The sequence below is a fragment of the Falco naumanni genome, chromosome 5, assembly GCF_017639655.2.
Source record: "Falco naumanni isolate bFalNau1 chromosome 5, bFalNau1.pat, whole genome shotgun sequence".
In the NCBI taxonomy this organism is placed as follows: Eukaryota; Metazoa; Chordata; class Aves; order Falconiformes; family Falconidae; genus Falco; species Falco naumanni.
The window spans coordinates 69,698,939-69,716,746 of NC_054058.1; the positions used below are offsets into that span (position 1 = coordinate 69,698,939).

A 17,808-nucleotide genomic window follows, 5' to 3' on the forward strand; every position below is an offset into this window, starting at 1 on the left:
CACGCAACAGGGTTTGCAAGTTATGCAATGCTGCAGACATCGGGTGACCCCTGCCAGGTGCTGGCTGGATGCTAATCCCCCATTGGATGCCAGATGGAAGTTCACAGCAGGGAGGAATTTGACCTTGGATAACTTTTTGTATTTGAGACTTAGCACTGGCTGTCATAAGGAGCTCTTCTCCAGGAGTGGCGGACAGGATGGGCCCGAAACCGTGCTTTGTCAGCTGTTTTGGAGTCCTCAGTGGACTCACATGGTTAAAAAAAATACCTCCCAAACTGAAAGGAGAGGAAGGAAAGAAGGCAGGGTTTGAAATCCCATGACAATTTCCCTCCAGCTTGGGCCCATAAGCTTCCAATTTAGGCAAACAGCAGCCCTCCTCCGCTGCGAGCTCATATGAGCACGTGCAGTGCATAGGAGATTTAAATAAAGAGCGTTCCAGACGAATCAAAATGAGTGGACATTAGAAATGTCTCTTTATATTTAAACTACAGAAGTAATTCATGTGCAAATGTTGATAAAAGACTTGCTGTAGCCACTTGTGGGTGTCAAAGGTGCCTGGGCTTAACATCTCCCTCCATCCCACCTGGGAGGGATGGAGGGAAGGAAGGAGAGGCAGGACATGTCCTGACCTCAGTGCCTTCTGGTACTGAGACCTGGATGGCATTCAAAGCTTTTGTTCTGTCTCTATCACACCAGAGCCATCTTTCAAGTGCGCAATTTCGGCTTTTTTTTCCCCAGAGCTCCCATGCCCAAGAGCAGCTGTTTTTCTCTAAACAATTGGATGCCATTGGCTGGATGTTATGAGAGTTTCTGCAAGAGTACAGATGATTCATGGTAGCATCCCGTAACGCAGCTGCAAACACAGTAAGGGCAGGATTGCATCAATGGCACTAGTCAGCTCCACCTTTGCTCCAGGAGAACATCCAAAAGAAATGCCATCCATCGCACAAAGCCCTCAGTGAAGCAACAAAGGCCTGTTGCAAACAGAGAAGGGAAAAGCAGGTTTTTCCCATGGCCATCTTATTTTATGCAAGGAAGAAACACATGGAAGCCTGATGGGGATGGGCCTGTTCTGGGGCTACTTTGAGCCGTATATTCAGGGTGGATTTCTCTTTGAGGGAGAAGGGGTTGAATCAAACAAAAAAATCTTCAGGCAAAACTCCCTGCTGGTTTCAATTACTTTAAGGGTTGAATTGTTCACAAATGTCCCTCTTTGGAAGGCAAAGCTCTTTACCAAAAGCAGGTTCCCAGGGGCAGTCCCATGACAGAGCGTGTTGTATCCTCAGCAATAGCTGAGGCTGGGTGGCTCGAGCTGCAAGGCTTCTGGGCACTCTTGTCCTGATGGCTGCCTACCTTCCTGAGGGCTTCCAGCATTTTCCACTGAGACCTTGCATGACATTTATTTAACCCGAGCAACATGACTGAGCTCTACCTTAGAGGACTGTGGGTGTTTAATACTTGGCATCTAGTTGGCTTTAGCAGTCTCAGCTCTTGATGGTTTTAGCACAAAGGAGTAGGCATCTCTGGGGAGTGACTTGTACCGAGACACCCATCTTGGAAGGAACCAGCATAGATGAAATGCCTAATTTTTGATAGCTAAAGGAACGTGAGGTGCATCCCACCTCACGTTTCAAGATACTGAGCAGAAAATAGCGAAGCCTAGGAAGAGGCAGTTCAGACCTGACTTCTGCAAACTCAGGGGATCAAACAGTTTTTCCCTTGCCTTGCTGGTGGGTGCATTTCTGTTATAAGCAAGGTGAGCTGCTGGGGATCATCTGAGTCGAGATGGTTTGTATTCCTTGTAGAGAGCTCAGTTTTCATTTCTTGCAGCCAAAAGCAAAGACAGGGGCAGGAACATCCTGTGGTGTGGTGGTGGACTTCAAGAGAGCTGAGATTTGGGACAGATTGAAATTCATCCAGAGCTAGAAACAATTCAGCATCGTCTGTGTTTGCTCCTTGGCTGGTGGCCTATATAAACTGCATTGGCAAGCCTAACCCATTTATTAGTGGGCTAGAATTAACACCATGAAAGACTTTGCCCATGTTCATAATCGGGGCAGCCATACTCCTTTCTCACAAAAAGACTAGTACTGGAGATTGAATGTTTCTCACAGGGGGGTAGGTTGGAAAAATCCACACAGGAGAAAAACAACGCCAAGTATGCCTCCCTTTTTAAGAGGCTGTTGTATTTCTTGAATGAGAAAAAGCTCAGTCATGAGACTTGACCACTCAGTCTCCTCTTATCATCCCTAAGATTCATGTAAAGACAGATGGGAAGGTCAATGTGGGTTTGAAGTCTACCTCGTTTTCTAACAGAGCTGGACAGTTTGCTGCAGCATGTGGAAAGCAGTGCAGTGTTGTGTTCGCAAATAATCAGTGAGCACGAGTCCCAGCCTAGTGCAGCTCCACGTTAGCTTTAACAGGAAGGCAGCACAGCAGCCCCCGTGGTGGTTTAACGGCTCAGGTTCAACCCCTGCCCAGCACACCACTGGTGCCTCTCCCTGCCCTCCAGGAAACCCCTGTGACCCTCTCCCTGACCCACAGCTGCCTTGGTGCAGTGGAAGAAGAGATGGGACCCCACAGACTGCCGAAGGGAGTAGGCATTTGTGACTGTCCAGGAGGCAGAAGGGTTATTGCCTCAAACTTCCCAGGTGTTTAAGCCCTTTGTGCTCCTCTGGTGAGCTTCACCATGACATTTTACTTTGAATCCTCAGCCCTGGGCAAGACATCCCAAGTAGCCCTCTAGCTTTACCTGAACTTGGCTGCTATTGCCCTTTCGCCTGATGCAGCATGGGATGGAGAGCAGCCCTGGACAGGCTGATTTGGCATGCCCCAGACTGGGGTAAGCACTCTTGTCTAGCTGGATATTTTGCAGCGTTAACATTTTGACATTCCCTCCACTGACATCAATGCTCTGTGCAGCTACAGTGGGGCTGGTGGTAGTGGCACGGATCCCACCTACTAAGTCGCCCCGGCCCCTCCCAGCTCTAGAAAGGCAGGGGAAGTCTGTATCAAATGCTGAGCGCAGTTTTACAGTGTGTTGTAAAAATACCGGGGGATGGGAACTTATTGAACACCTCTTGTGCTTTCTCCATAGATGCCTTGATTAGAAACAGCTTGAGGCTCCTCCATGGGCTGATTTTTTTCTCTTTTTTCTCATGTCTGTTTGGATATGTTTTCTGGCAAAGATGATTTTTTAACCTTTGTGTTTTCTCTCCCCTCCCCTGCCTGTCTAGGCCTCTTTACTTCTGCCTGTAATGAAGATGGGGTGAGAAACTCTGCAAGCCAAAAGCTCCCGAGCAGCTTTCGGAAACATGTAAGGCTCATTAGCCCTTTCTGCAACTCTGGGGCTTTTGGGTGGAGTGTTATTTTCCTCCTTTTTGTGTGATTTGTGTCAGTTGCTGTTGGAGTTTTTCTGAGGGAAGCAGTTCAAGCCTCATAAATGCTTAAATATGTAGCAATAAAGTTTGAGAAGTCTCCAGGGCAGCTCCAGAGCTTGTGGACTAGCTCAGAAAAGAATGCCAGGGAAAAAGAAAGTCACAATTGCCTCCCACTAAAAGTGGGAATTCAGCAGGCTGCAATCTCGGAGGGGCCTGACCCATTACAATACCCCACGAGATGTCTTTAGGAGACCTGAAGCCTCCTGAACACCGGCTGCACTGTGGCATCGCAGTGCTCCGAGGACAGAAAGGCTGCCAGCAAAGAGCTCTGCAAGCACAGCTCTACGAGTGGCACTGGTACCCACACCCACCGCTGTCCTTATGAGTTGAAAATCAACTACTCCACTGAAGACCCCTCTGCCCAAAACCAGAAGAGAAAGGATCTGGGTTTGCTGACTTTGAGGGAGTCAGAAACAGCTTCAGCTACAGCCTGAGACCTGGATAAGGTCCCATGCTCTCCAATTTTGTTGGCTCATTCCTACTATCCACCCAACACTCCCACGTGCCTAATCCCCTGTTTCCTCAGCCTTCATCATTCTGGAGCTGACTAGATTAATGGGAAATGCTAATATGTCAGGCTTGAAAGGAAAGCAAAGAGCTGGTTGTGTTTGAATTCCACATTAATCTACTTGGTGATGAAGCTATAAATCAAATCCTGGAAGTTTTACCAATCTGAAATGATGTGTTTAACATTTCAGCCCTTTCCTTCCTCTCTCTTGCCCGACATTGATTTGCACAGCCTTTTGCGGCAGCGGGGCAGGCTTGCAAAATGCTGCTTTTGCTCCTGAATCCCTAATTGTGCTTAGACCGTAGTAAGATGTTGTCAAGGCAAGCAGGATGAGGAATGACGCTGAAACAAGAATGAATTTCCCAAGCTGCTTCTTTATCAGGAGGATGACCACAGTCCTGATGGGGTACATGGGTTTGCGGGGATGTCTCAAAACCCACTGCGAGGTGGGTAAAACTGCTCCCTTTATCAATGCAATACCCAGCAGGGTGCTAGCAGTCCCCCACGTGAATGGAGGAGAAGCCCAAAAGCCCCTCAGCTCAGCTCCCTGGTGCCTGCAGCAGCTGGGTGAAAATCCATTAGCATCTCATTGCCAGCAGCGGGCACCAGGTGGGAAACACACCTGAGCTGCACTCTCCTCAGGGTAAATAAAATGGCAAGATCTGGAAAATAAGGGCAATGAAGTAGCCGAACACAAGGCCCAAGGAGGATGCGGTTTGGGGGCTCACGTGGCTGAGCACACCTGCATGTACGTAGATGAAGAACCACCTTCTGGTCTATGACACCTGCCAGCTCTGGCCCGAGAGGAGTGGCAGGCAGTTAAAGCACTGCAAAAACATCTCCATACTATTGGGCCAGGAGTCACAGGTGATTTTCACAGCTGGAAACCAGTTAGTGAGCTGGGATCTGCCTTGCAAGAACTGGGGGTCCTTGCAGCAGCAATCTCCCTCCAAGGTCTGGGGGTGCCCAGCCCCCGCAGGTATCCTTCCCCCATCATGGGACCTTGGTTTCTGCACTTGTTCCTGCTGTTGCTCCTTGGGCCTGTATCCTCCAGCTAGCATGGCAAAAGCTCTCTTCTCTTCCTCATTTCAGGTGAACATCCAGCCCCTGAATGCTACAGCACACCTCCTTCCTTAATCCCGTTACCTATAACTGGATATACGGGGAGCAATGAGGTGCTGAAGACAATTCTGCTCTTGCGTCTGCACCCTGAAATGAGTAATTTCTTCCGTCTCTGCCCTAGTTTCTATGGCAGTAAAACAGGCATGATGCTACCTAATCACCTTTCCAAGCACTCGGTGGATAAGAAGCAGCGTGCAAAAAGTACGTGGCACTACTGTGTAGGGGGTGTGAGGAATTAAATGTCTGTGATTGGTATGACAGCTCCTCGAGAGACTGCTCTGCATCCAGTGGCCGGCCTCTGACTTGGTAGGAGCAGTTGGTGGGATTTTGAACAGACAGACACATAAACACATTTTTACTGAAGATGTAGGTCCTGGCCTGCTTAATGTTCTTTGAGACTGCACAGGCATCACTGGGAAACTAAAACATTTGTTGATGGATTTGGAGATTAAATAAATAGTGAAATATTTCCAGGATGTTAAAATGCAGAACTGGCTGCCTATCCCAGAATAAACCAGCCTTCCCCCAGCACTTCTTGAAATGTAAGTATTTCTGCAAAAGCAGGCACTGTGTTAGTTCACAGGGTCATTTTTTTAGTAGGTCAGAGCAGTTAGACATCTTCTGGGCGTTGGTAAAAATACACCCGACAGCTCTATGGCACCTTGTACAACTGACTGTCGAAAGCGTTGAGTGGAAGCTTTTTATTTGTTAATCTCCTTTTTCAAATGAATTTCAATCATGCACTCAGGAAGCCACATGGTGGATCACAAAGCACAGCTAAAATATAGCAAGCCTTCACCACAATTAAAATATAGCAACTGGTGACTGTTAGCCCCACCGAAAACAGAGCAAGGCAAGTGGCTTGGTCAGACTGTGCAGACAAAAGTATCCCTGGGAATCACAGCGGACTTGTGGGAGGATTTGCTTGCTGGGAAGAGAAAAGCAGCCTGGGACAGATGATGGTATCTTGATTCAGGATACCAGAAGCCTCTACTTCTCAGATGTCCTGAGTACCACAGCATCTCTTAAAGACAATGAGAAATGGAGTTACACAGCACCTCTGAGTCAAATCCAGACTGGAGACCAAGAATGAAGGAACAGTTTTTGATTGTTTTAATCTATTTTATAACAACTGCTGCTCAGATTGCAGCCTGAGCAAACCCAGACTTCACATTTCTCCTTTGGTTTGGACTCGAAGACTGAAATCTCAAGTGGTTGGGAATCTCACCCTGACCACCATGACCAGCATCACCCCAAAACTGCTATTCTATCTACCCCTGCTAGCGCATTGCCACTGATTTCCCGAGAGCCAAGAAAACAAAGTCTCACTTGTCAGACGTAAGGGGATTTACACTATTATGTTGATGCCTGGAACTCCTTTTCTTTTCAACAGCCCGTTGCCTCTTGCACTGGCAGTAAATCTGGACCGTGCCCTCTACACAATATTAGCTTTGTTTCTATGTATTTTGTAGATGGGACAGTAAAAGGGAATTACCAAACCCATGAATGTTTTTCAGAGTTTGTGTGGTGGAGACATCTGTCTAGGGAAAGAAACAAAAAAAAAATTCTCCAAGTCAGGGTTGTACCCGAGCACCCAGGGTCTTGGTTCATGGTGCAAAGGAGGACCTGAGTCCTCCCTGGTGATGTGTGTGCAGCAGCGTGAGTCCTGCTCATCCGTGGTGGTACTCCTAAGTCAGTCTCAGCAAGGGTGAGCCAGCAAATGGCTCCAGAAGCAGAGATGCACTGAGATGTGATTAACTCAAAGAAAAAAACCATAAAGCATACTTTCTGGAGTATGAAAAGTGTTGCTTAATTTTACAAAGTTGACTAATGTTTCTTTTTAGGGTTTTTTTAGGGTTATGGTACCAGGCAGAGGTGCTACAGCTGATCTGCTTTGCTCTCAAGATGCAGTAGCAGCAGGGATTAATATAGAGCAGCAACAAAATCTAGCATAGTCAAGAGCTTATTTGCTCATCTAAATAATAAACAGTGGGAGAAGTCTCTGTCTCTGGGAAGTGATTAAACAGTCAGGCTTTCTGTCCAAACAATATTCTACTAAAATACCCCATCAACATTTAAATCGGAGGATGCTGGCTACTGGAGGAAATGATGTTAGAATTAATATATACATGTAGAATTAGCTATCAGCTCATACTGGCTACTAATAATATCGCTGCTGCTGGCTCTGTGCGGCGATGAGCTGTGAGTTGCCTTTCCCAAGCAAACCTCCACCCAGTAGCAACTGTCCTGGTACCTGACCCACCATTTCAGGTCCTCTCCAAAGAACTGGAAACTCATGGGCATTGACAAATAAAGTGATATAGTTTTACTGAGCTTTTGCAGATGTTTGCTGATTCTGCCTGAGAAACAGACAACTATTCAAGTCAGCCCTGCCCTGCGAGTGTCAGGCTGCATGGATGCTCGTTGGGATGGGAAGGGAGGCACCTTTCCCTGCCCTGTTTCCCCGGTGACTCTAGCAAAGGGGGATAACATGCCAGGGCCATGACATAATGCCATGGGGGATGGCTGAAGACATGTGCAAGTTGTAATGGAAAAAGTGCACTTGTGCATGGGCTCAATGCTTGCAAGAGAGTAAATCTGTTAAAAGACCACCAGCCCCAGGAGTTATCACAGGCAGTAGCACACTCTGACGCATGGTGCATAGGCTGGGGATGTTAGTTGTGACTGGAATCTGGGCGCATCTGAGAACTGTCTCCTTAGTTTTTGAAGATGGTTTTACTACAAAGGTGGAGAGTAAAAAGGGCGTTCAGTGTTAAGTCCTCTTGCTCCTCCCTCCCAGGCCCATGACAGTGAATTTGCTTTAGGTTCAGGCTCCTAAAACAAGCTGCAGAGAGCGGATGGGGCAACCCCACACCACAGGCAGCCTCTGCACAGACTGACTGACCTGCAGTCATACCGGCCAAGGCCAAGTGCAGCCCAGGGAGAGCAGCTGGTTCACTTGGAGCCATCACAGTGGTACCTCTCATGGGGGTTTCAAAGCTGTGCCCTGGGGCCACCAGGGCACTCAGTGGGACGAGGAGTCCTTCCGGGGAATGGGTCTGTGTTATTGACTGCAGGCATCTTCTAGAACAAACAAATACTTAAAATAAACATGCTGCCCATGCCTGCTGAACTCCAAAGGCAACCATAAAATCTATTCCTGAAGTCAGCTGAAACCAGAACATAATTTGAAGCTGGTTCAAAAGTTTGCTGAAATTACTAAGAGCTTTTGCCCTGGTCTCCCTCTAAACAACACACACAATTTCTACAGGCTTTTAATCTGGCTTCTTCTGTATAACTTGGCTTCATACGTGGAGACTTCCAAAGTACAGGAAAAGCAAAATACCAAGCAAATGGGAGTAGCAGAAAATGCCTTTTCCGAATGCAAAAACCCATCAGTCAATCCAGCGTTCAGCAATAGCCAAATCTGTGAAGCTGATAAATATTTTAACGGGTTTGCCCCCACAGCAGAATAAATGTCTAGACTCAGTAGCTGATCAAAAAGCAGGCAAGCTGGATGCCAGATGGTTTGCAGTGTCATTTCAACCTGGACTCACCTATGGACCAGGATGAGTTTCTGTTCAAAGTGGCATCCAGTTCTAGTGCCTTCACTGGGATGTTCAGTTTATTTAACCCCGTTTAGCCAGCCTCAGAAACATAGTTTATTAGAGCTGTGTGGTTATACCTCTAGTTGCAAGCCGTTAGTTTAACTTTACAGAGAAGCCGGTCGACCAAGCTCCAAACCTTTCTACACCACAGAAAACACACACCAAATAAAACAAAAGTTTTAGGCAATCAGATGCCACAACTTTGCAAGACTAAGCGTTCAGAAGGCATTGCACAAGTCAAGCAGGCATAACTAGTGCTACTGCAGTTTGAGACCCACTTTATTTGCCCATTTTCCACAGGTTAGGAGCCTTCAGGTGTCCTTTCCTCTCGGTAAGTTACAAATTACTCTTGTGCAGCCGCAGGGACAGCTTGAGGAACAGCTAAGGCTAGCTGTATTTATGAGTATAAAGCTCAAGGGAAGGGGATATAGCAGAGTGACCCTGAATTTGCATTCATTTATTCCCCTCTGCTCTGTGGGAAGGAGAGTTTTGACCTGTGTTCAGCCACAGAAGACCCCACCACCACTATACTCAAAAGCTGCGTTTGTCCTCCCAGACCTCCCCTGCCCATGTTGTCTCCTCTGTCCCACTGCCTGTGGTAGAAGCCAAAGCGGTTGGTAGTAACAGGACAGGACCCTGTGCGACCCTCGGGGGTGTTTCCCCATTGCAGCACCAGGGTCCGAGGGTCTGGCCTGGTGTTTTGCAGCCCTACCTGGTAAACGGCTCTGGAAATGCACCATGGCTTCAGCATGAGCTGCAGGACCCTCAGGTTTCCAAAACGACAAGTCCTCAGAGCCCGGGACGTTAGACTCCACACCAGGCTGTCCCAGCTGTAGAGCAGATCCTCAAAGCCAAAGAGCACAGCAGCCATGCCAGCTCCCCGTGTGAAACACCCCGGACTCCCTGCTTGGAGGCAATCGGATAATCCCAAGGCGCCTTCTGAACTGCAAGGTTAAAAAGTCACTGCAATTTCCATCAAAGAAGGAGAAGGAAAAGAAAGGAAAAAACCCCGCCAAACCACCAAACCAAACCTGACAACAAAAACCAGCAGCCAAAATAAACTGTTTGGGATGTGCCTTTCTCCCTTCGCACACGCCCTTCAGAATGTGGTTTCTCCCTCTGTGTATCTTCTGAAAGCGAGTTCTGCTGCACCCAGGGGTGAGCGGGGAAAAGGTAAAAATACCCCTCCTGAGTTAGGAAGGCAATTGCACATCCCTCTCAAAGGGCTTCTTGGTTACACTGCATCACTTCCTAGCTCTCCGCTGCAGAACCAAGAAGGGAACTCAGATCCAAAGTCATCATTTTGCAAGCTCAGTCCTGGGACTCCATCCAGAGGGAGGAAAAAAGCTGCTGGCTCTCCCTCTGCCAACATTCCCAAGACATTCCGGTATTGGGCTTAACTCTTTCAAACACTCCAGAAGAACATTTGAGAAGACAGCTTTGCCACATGTGACATTTCATCCTTTCGTTTCGTGTGTTGACTAGCTATCGCACAGTTAGACTCTGGTCTTTTCTCCACCCACCTGTCCTGCAGCCTCTACGTGTTTTGGCCTCAGAAGGTGACTTGGTCTTTATATGAGACTTATGCAACAGCCTGCAAAGCACCTTATTTACCCAGGGAGCAGTATCTTGGAAAGTTGCACATATTAAACAATGCCCATCTAAAATCAGTCTTATTCAGCTGGTGTGGACTTATTTTTAGCCCTCGATGAGCTTGCATTCATAAGGGTGGGTCTCATCTGAACAGGCTCAGCAGAACACATATATTGCCAGTTCTCTCCATCTCAGCTGGATGCCAAAACATCCTTTTTAGTCTATGGACACAAAGATTCACTTCTGGCACAACTTCCTAAAACAGGTGTTGAGAAGAGATCAGTTCCCTGCCCATTTCCCCCCGGAGGCAGTTGTCTGAGTGGAAGCTTCAATGTTGTCAACATCTGCAATGAGGTGGGATGAGGAAACCGGTCCAGTGAGGGTGAAAATACATTACCAACACAAGGATTTTGCAGTTCAGTTAAATCATCACAAAATCATGCAGTTAAATTACTACAGGTTTTCCAACTAAATCCCATGAATACTCCTTCTGCCTGTGGTCTGGAATTTGATAACCAGCTGGGGAAACTGAGGTGGAAGTATTTTCACCAAAAGGCACAGTGCAAACTAGTGCCCTTGGAGACAGCTGCCTGTCACTGCTATTTGTCACTCATTTCACTCTCCCTTCAGAGGAATGTGCGCAAAAAGGCAGCAGTACTTGGAGGGAGCAGATGGGAATCAGCTGGGCAGTGCCTCATGGAGGCACTTCTCAGGAGGCACTTTTTAGAGGGGTAGACAGGACAACACGACTTTGACCTGAAATCACGAGGGACCTGCATGCACTGACCCCCTAAAGCTGCTGGTGTAGCAGAGCTGAGAAGCCATCATCTCCCAAAGCCTTGATGTCTTCTCTGATTCACTCCCTGGATCAGGAAGGAGCTGGAATATTAATTCTGGTTGATTTTCTGCAGGTCTGTCCCACCCTGACCCCGTCTATATTTTGATCTTTGAGGACTGGAGAACACAAAGTGAGCGGTGCATCACAAGAACAGCACAAGGATGCTCATCAGGTCGTTGACAGGACAGGTGGAGGGACAGGAAAATACAGCTGCAAACTTCATATTCTCAGCCTAATTACTTATTCAGGACATCGTCTTTAGAGTGGCATCATAGAATATGGTAATAAAATCATAATAATATTTCCTTCAAACTTGTTAGAAGCTATTCATTCTGCAAAGCGTGGTTTTCTTTCCTCCTCTCTCCGTCCCTGCCTATCTCTTTTCTTGGTGTCCACCCTTAGCTGCTAGTCCCCCTATGCTCATCATCTCTCAGTTATTTCTTTACCTGCCTGTAAACTAGGTAATGCATCGCCTCCATTAGCAGTGGTGTAGACAAGGGACCAGGAACGTCGCCATTATAAAGCCTCATTTGGAAGAAAGGTATTTTTTGTTTTATGTAACTTGACAATATTTGCTCCAGGCTACAGCCTGGTGTATAAGATCTCTGCCTGGGAGCACAAGTGAGGAAAAGAAAAAAATGTTTTTGATAAAGGAAAACGGAGGGGGGGAAAGAAACCATAGCAAGTGATTGCTCTGGGATGTGACCTAACCCCTTTGGTATTCTGCAAGGGGGAGAGAAGGGGAAATGGAGGATATGCCACAGTTTTAAAATTAGCTGCTCCACATGCGCATCTAGTCTTTCCCTATGCTTTAAAGGGGACTTTCAGCCCCCTGTCCCAACTCGGTAATTACTCAGTAGATGAGGGCAGCTCTGAAGGAGCCTTTTCACTCGGCTGATGACATAATCAGACTTTCTGAAAACAGTTCCCCTATGTATTTATTTAACTGATAGACTAGAGCAGTCTCCTTAAGGAGTCACTGGAGTCTATAGGAGGCCCCAAGCATTTCAGTGTGTAGATTTACCTTCATGATTAGAGCAGATTGTTTGGTTTCCTGCAGAGGTTTTCCTGCTGATTAGACACATACTATTTTTGAGGGGGTAAAAGCTGCCTGAATACAGATTACTTGTCCCACCTCGCAGCTTCCGAGGGAACTGCAACTGCAGACGTTTCTCAGGCAAAGACAGCCCATGCCCTCCAAAGCCAAGGGGTACACCACCAAAGGTGCTCTTTTCCAGGGAGGCACCACAGAGGGTGCTCTTGCTTATCTGAAAAGGTCAGGAGAGGTCATTGCTACACAGAATGGTAGAAGAGAGGAGAAAAAATTACTGAGAATCAGCAGCTTGGCTCTTTTGCTGGTGTATGCTTTGAGTAATTTCTAGAAAATCATCTTACAATTCTATAAAACATGCTGAGCTTCACCTTCACTAATGTCAATTATGAAAAAAACCCTTTACCCTTTGCACTTTACATAGATCTATAGACATTTGCAGGTCTTTTCGACAGAGCCTCTTTAATTATGCACTGATTATTTCCCGCTGTTTCTGAGAAAATGTCAGGCAAAACATTTGCTGTGAAACCTCCCACGTTTTACTGACAGTCCAAAGGCTGTTACCCGAGTACAAAAATAGCTCCTTACTTCCCATCCAAACAAACAGAAAAACCCCAGGCCCTTTGGGTTGTTTCATGGGACTGTCACTGAAGCTTGCAGGCTGGGGGTGGACTTCCCAACCCAACCCCAGCAGGCAGCTCCTCCTGACTGCAGACCCTGCAAATCGACGCCTGCACTGCGAGCTCAAGAGATGGGTCCGTGTTTTGCCTTTAAGCAGACTGTATATTCTGGCCTCCACAGGAGGAGTTCAGCATCCCTTTCCAGCACGCTCTAGAGTAATTCTCTATCCACAACTTTCGGAAGGGTGTGGATGTATTTGGGCATGTTGAAAGGCAGACATGCCGGGTGGAGGGTGGTTTCCTTGTAGCTTGTTGTATACACACCAGAAACATCCTGCTTCTGCTCAACATGTGGCCCCAACGGTCCCTGCAGCTCCAGCCCGATGTGGTCTTCTAGCTCTTATTTCAAAACCATTAGCTTTTTTGATCTTTATTTCTCTATAATGTTGAGAGGATTAATGTTGTTAGATCTTTGTGTTTAAAGTTCCCTTTCATGTTGCAGCTTCACGCTTTCTTATGTTAGAGATGTTTTTTTGGATGTTTAACTAGTTCCATTTTCCTCCTTGTGTCTTAATGGCACATCATTTTTGTGGCTGATACAACAGGAACAGTTAGAGATGACCCACTTCCAAGTGATCAAACACATGGACAAAAGCCACCCTCCTTCCTTCACGTATGCCCTCTGTGGGCACCTATAGAAATGACCTCCCTGCTGTAACTGCACCGAACCACAAACTCTACCAAGATTTCCAAACTGACATTGGACACCAAATCCACTTGAGAACCTAAGCCTCTGAGTGCCCTATTGCCACCCCAGCCAAGGTGGTGTCATCCCTCATGCTGACCCATTTATCTGCTTTGTCTTTCCACTGAGAAGTGGCCTCACTGCAAATCCAGGGAGGGACCTTGGGGGCTTTCTGTGTGCCCGGTAGGGGCTTCCCAGAGTGCAAGGACTTTGGGCTTTATTTCTCGTAACTTTGCAGGTTTTGTACTTTCTTTCTATAAGGAAAAGTTTGAGGGGAGCATTTTAAAAGGAGCTGGGAATGGCATTTCTGTTGAGGAAGCAAATCCTCAGACTTTGAGGGCTATACTATACAACATGCATGTTCCAGGCTAAGGAAACTCACCTGAATTTAAAAAGAGTGAAAATGAAGTATGGATGTCCATACTGGGTCTGCTAAGAGCTTTGATCAGCTAAGGGTCTGCTGACCCTGTGTAATCGTTATGTATTGCTAAAAGATCATGACCTCAGCATGGCTGGGCTGCAAGACCCAGACAATGATCATGCCTGAACCTTTGCAGGCTTGAAGAGGAGGCACCAGCACCCCTAGCTCACCTTTCTGGAGCTCTAGGTCAAGAAACTGAACTTGGAAGTGTCTCCCCAGAGATCTGCTGCCCCATGCAAATGTGATGGCTGTGTCTGCTCCACTTCAGTTACCTTCTAACTCTCACCCATCAGATGCTACCAATGCCACAGCTACAAACAGCCTGCACCTCTCACCCCCTGGACTGCCATTGCTGCCAGACCTACAACCCCCCTGCAGAGAAAATTCAAGAAACGGAAGACTTTTCTGCTGGTTACATTTTGCGGGACGAACATCATGAGTCAGAAATCCTGACCAATTTTCTCAAGATGTTCTCATGAGTCCATATGGCCTAAAATGTTCCATAATGAAATGAATTGCTGCTTCACGGTAATAACTGAATGAAAATTTACTATTCCAGCCATCCACCTTGATCATAACATTTTTAAAGCTCTTTGAAAATGTAAAGTGCTCTGGTAGTGCTAAGCATTATTGTCATGCGAACAGCAGCTCCTTCTGCGTAAGGCTGTACGTATCCTCCCTTTGGAGGGTTTTTTATTGAGTGGCACAGGAGAGTATGTCATATCCTCACATCATGCGCATTTCATTTTCTAAAGTAAGCTGTGTTAGCAATTTAACAAGGTTTGGTAGTAGGTGGATCCTATAAAGCTGGGCTTGTACTTGTCCCTAATATTCCACCAGCTAAAGTGATTTTCACTACTAAAGCTAAAGTGATTTCTACTACGCCAAAACGTGAAAGAGATTGTGCAGAGATTTGCTATTCAATCCTCTTGCTCTGCGAACGCTGCGGTGAATGAATCAGCGGGAGGGGATGTAGGTCAGGACAGCGTATTAAGTAAATAGTGCAGAACAGCCACAGAAAGTGAATGGCGAGATCTTAAATACGATTATTCACTTTGGAAACCCAAGCTTATGATTAACTCTGATCCTGCTGGGGACTGTAACGTCCTGTGACCAGGGTGTCCAATCAAAGCAGCACATGCTCACACATGCCCATCACCACAAGGTCTATCATCACGCTGCTCTCTGCTATTATGTGCAGAAATCTTCTGAGGAATTATTTTTGGCCAGAAGAAAACAGAAAAAAAATCCCAGCCTGCTTAGGAGGCAGATATGAACCGGAGCAACCTACAACTCATCCAGCAGCTGAGCTGTTTTCCTTCCATGTTATTTGCCTGTGTCTAAAATAGCCTCTGGCAAGGTTCAGGGGTGAAGCAATATGAACCCAAGGCAAGCCTGTATTTGTGCCCATCAGGTGGGTGCTGAATTTCAAACTGTGGATAGAACACACCTGACTGCTCACAGAAGGAGCCGTGCACTTCTTCAGTTACCCTTTCATTGTTGCAAGCTTTTGCTTATTCCCTTGGCTACTGGGACGATTATTAGCCTTTACAAGAGGTTCCCCTGTACCCGGTGTTCATGCCATTTTGATTTATGCATTTCTCACCCCTTATCAGAAGATGATGGTCAAGCTGTTAAAATGGCCTTGGCTGCAGGCTGTGGTTTGGAGGACACACAGCTTCTCCCTGTTGCGGGTGTCTCTTAACTGGCACTATTTGCTTGGGAGAGAGGACAAATCTGGTGGCTCATAAAAAGCCTGTCTGAGGTTTTGCCCTGTGGCAAGATGGATAACTTAATGAAGGGCAACCTTGCTGTCTATGCAAAACCAGGCGACGTACAGCACAAACAGCCCATTTCAGCAGAACATTTACTTACATCTTATCCTGCAGATATATTTAAGTAGTCTGTCTGATTCAGACCCAGTGGTAACACTCACTGCATTCAATGACTAATACAAAGTCCTATCTGTTCACAGACAAGAGCTGAGCATTTCACTAAAAAGGAGGAGGGCAAAGGGAACTTATTTTAGAAAATCAATGGTCCAGATCTCTCATGTTTGATCTTATGATTTCTCACATTTGAGCTTATGGGTTAGAAAACCTGCCTCTGCCTCAGTTAAAGCTCATATAAAATTCATTATGAAGCTCCTTATAAATGATCATTACAAATAAATACTGCTCTTGCTAGTTAGGATAGAGCAAGATCACTGGATAGAGAGGAAAGATAAAAGCAGGTCAAATATAACCTTCAGAATAGAAATGAGGAGGGATCTGGTCCTAATCCAGAAAAGTCATCAGTTTCCTGAGCAACATTAGACAAATCATGTAACTTTATGGGTCTCCGTTTCCTCAGTAGATTAATTCACTGACATTTGCCAGGTGCCCTGACATCTTAGGTGAACTGTTTTGCGTTAAAAAGTAAACATGTGTTCAGCCTGTTAGAAAGCCAACTAGTCATAATTCCACACGAGTTATGCAGCAAAAACCAGAAATACTAAAGATACCTCGGATCGATAGTGTATCCTCTGTGTTGAAAGCTTCTACACTGATTATCAAAATAAGCATTAACTATGGGTGAATAAACGTCCCCTGAGGTGGACTGGTTATGTATATATACAGGCACTCCCTGTGAGAGCAGTGCTTTATGCATCCAGGTGGTGCTAAACGCACGCAGGGAGAGTGCCATGGGGGAAGGTGATAGCTCTGTTAAATCTGGGGTAGAGTGGTCCCAAAACGAGCCATGCTGAGGAACTGTTAACACCACAAAATGCGGTGCATGCACACACTTGCACACTCATTCATGGCATCTGCGCTGGGTCTGATTCACGTGGGGCGTTTTGGTTGTTTCTATCGCCATAGCACAATTAACTTGCAGATGGGAAACTCAAGAGTCAGCGTAGGGGGATTACTGTACTGCAGCGGATCTTCACGCTGAGAACATCTCCCCAGATGGGACCAGTCAGACCTTCTCAGTAGAGCATAACAGTTGACCTCTACCCCGTTTGCTCCCGAAACAGAGATCCCTGTGGCTCGTGCTAATGGAAAAACTCCATTTGCGTTGTAGGACAGCACTGGATCCGTGCCATCTACAGTGATAATGCATGCACAGTTGACAGAAGATGATAACTTGCACTTCTGTTGCTGCTCGGCTTAAAACCCTGTACAAACATCAGCTTCTATTGCCTCGTGGTGCATTGAGAGATTTGTGTTATTGAGCTGCTACCAGAGCAGTGGATAAACAGGGACAAGAAGTGCCTGTGCGGGACAGCCAGTCACAAAGGCTGGCAGTCCTGGCTTTCCCTTTCTCTGGCTGTTTTCTATAGCTGCTATTGCACCCACGTACCCACCAGCATATCCAGACAGGGTGCTGAGCCTCGGGAGGTATAAATAGTAGCCCAGACTCCATCTGCAGAGGTGGAGAGGAGTTAATCAAACTCCCCCATACTCTGCCTTCCAACCTGATGATCTGCAATGTGGAATCCAAGCTCACTGCCTAGCTTGTTTGCTCATACCTCCTGTAAAGAGGAGAAAATGGATCAAAGCTGCTAGATCGAAGCAGCAAGTCAGTCACTTCATTGTCTCTATGGACACCAGACTGAAGCTGTTCAGAAGTTAAAACAAAGAGGATTTACCCTCTTGATTTAGAAATTTATGACTCATTCCCATTTTGGCTGTTAGAAGTAGCTGTCATTTCCCCTGCCCCTAAACATTCATGCCACAAAAAATAAAACGCATAAGCTCTTTGCTGTACTTATCTTGATGCACAAAGAATTCAAATGTTCACTGTTGCTATCTGGAGCTTGACTTCCTGTTATTAAGAAGGACATCCTAGTATTTAACAACACAAGATTTTTTATTTTTTT

The 17,808-nt window shown here is 46.5% G+C and overlaps 1 protein-coding gene across 5 annotated transcripts in view; it reads right to left on the reverse strand.

Annotated features, from left to right (window-relative positions):
- FRMD4A (FERM domain containing 4A) overlaps positions 1-17,808 on the reverse strand; it is a 386,977-nt gene that overhangs the window by 182,239 nt on the left and 186,930 nt on the right. For 2 of the 5 annotated variants that reach the window (XM_040594539.1, XM_040594540.1), the window contains exon 1: positions 9,391-9,927. The exons of the other annotated variants lie outside the window; for them this stretch is intronic. In XM_040594539.1, coding sequence (XP_040450473.1) covers positions 9,391-9,549 — 159 coding nt within the window. In that variant the 5' untranslated portion in view covers positions 9,550-9,927. Of the gene's footprint in view, positions 1-9,390; positions 9,928-17,808 lie in introns of those variants that run through there. 5 annotated transcript variants of the gene reach the window in all.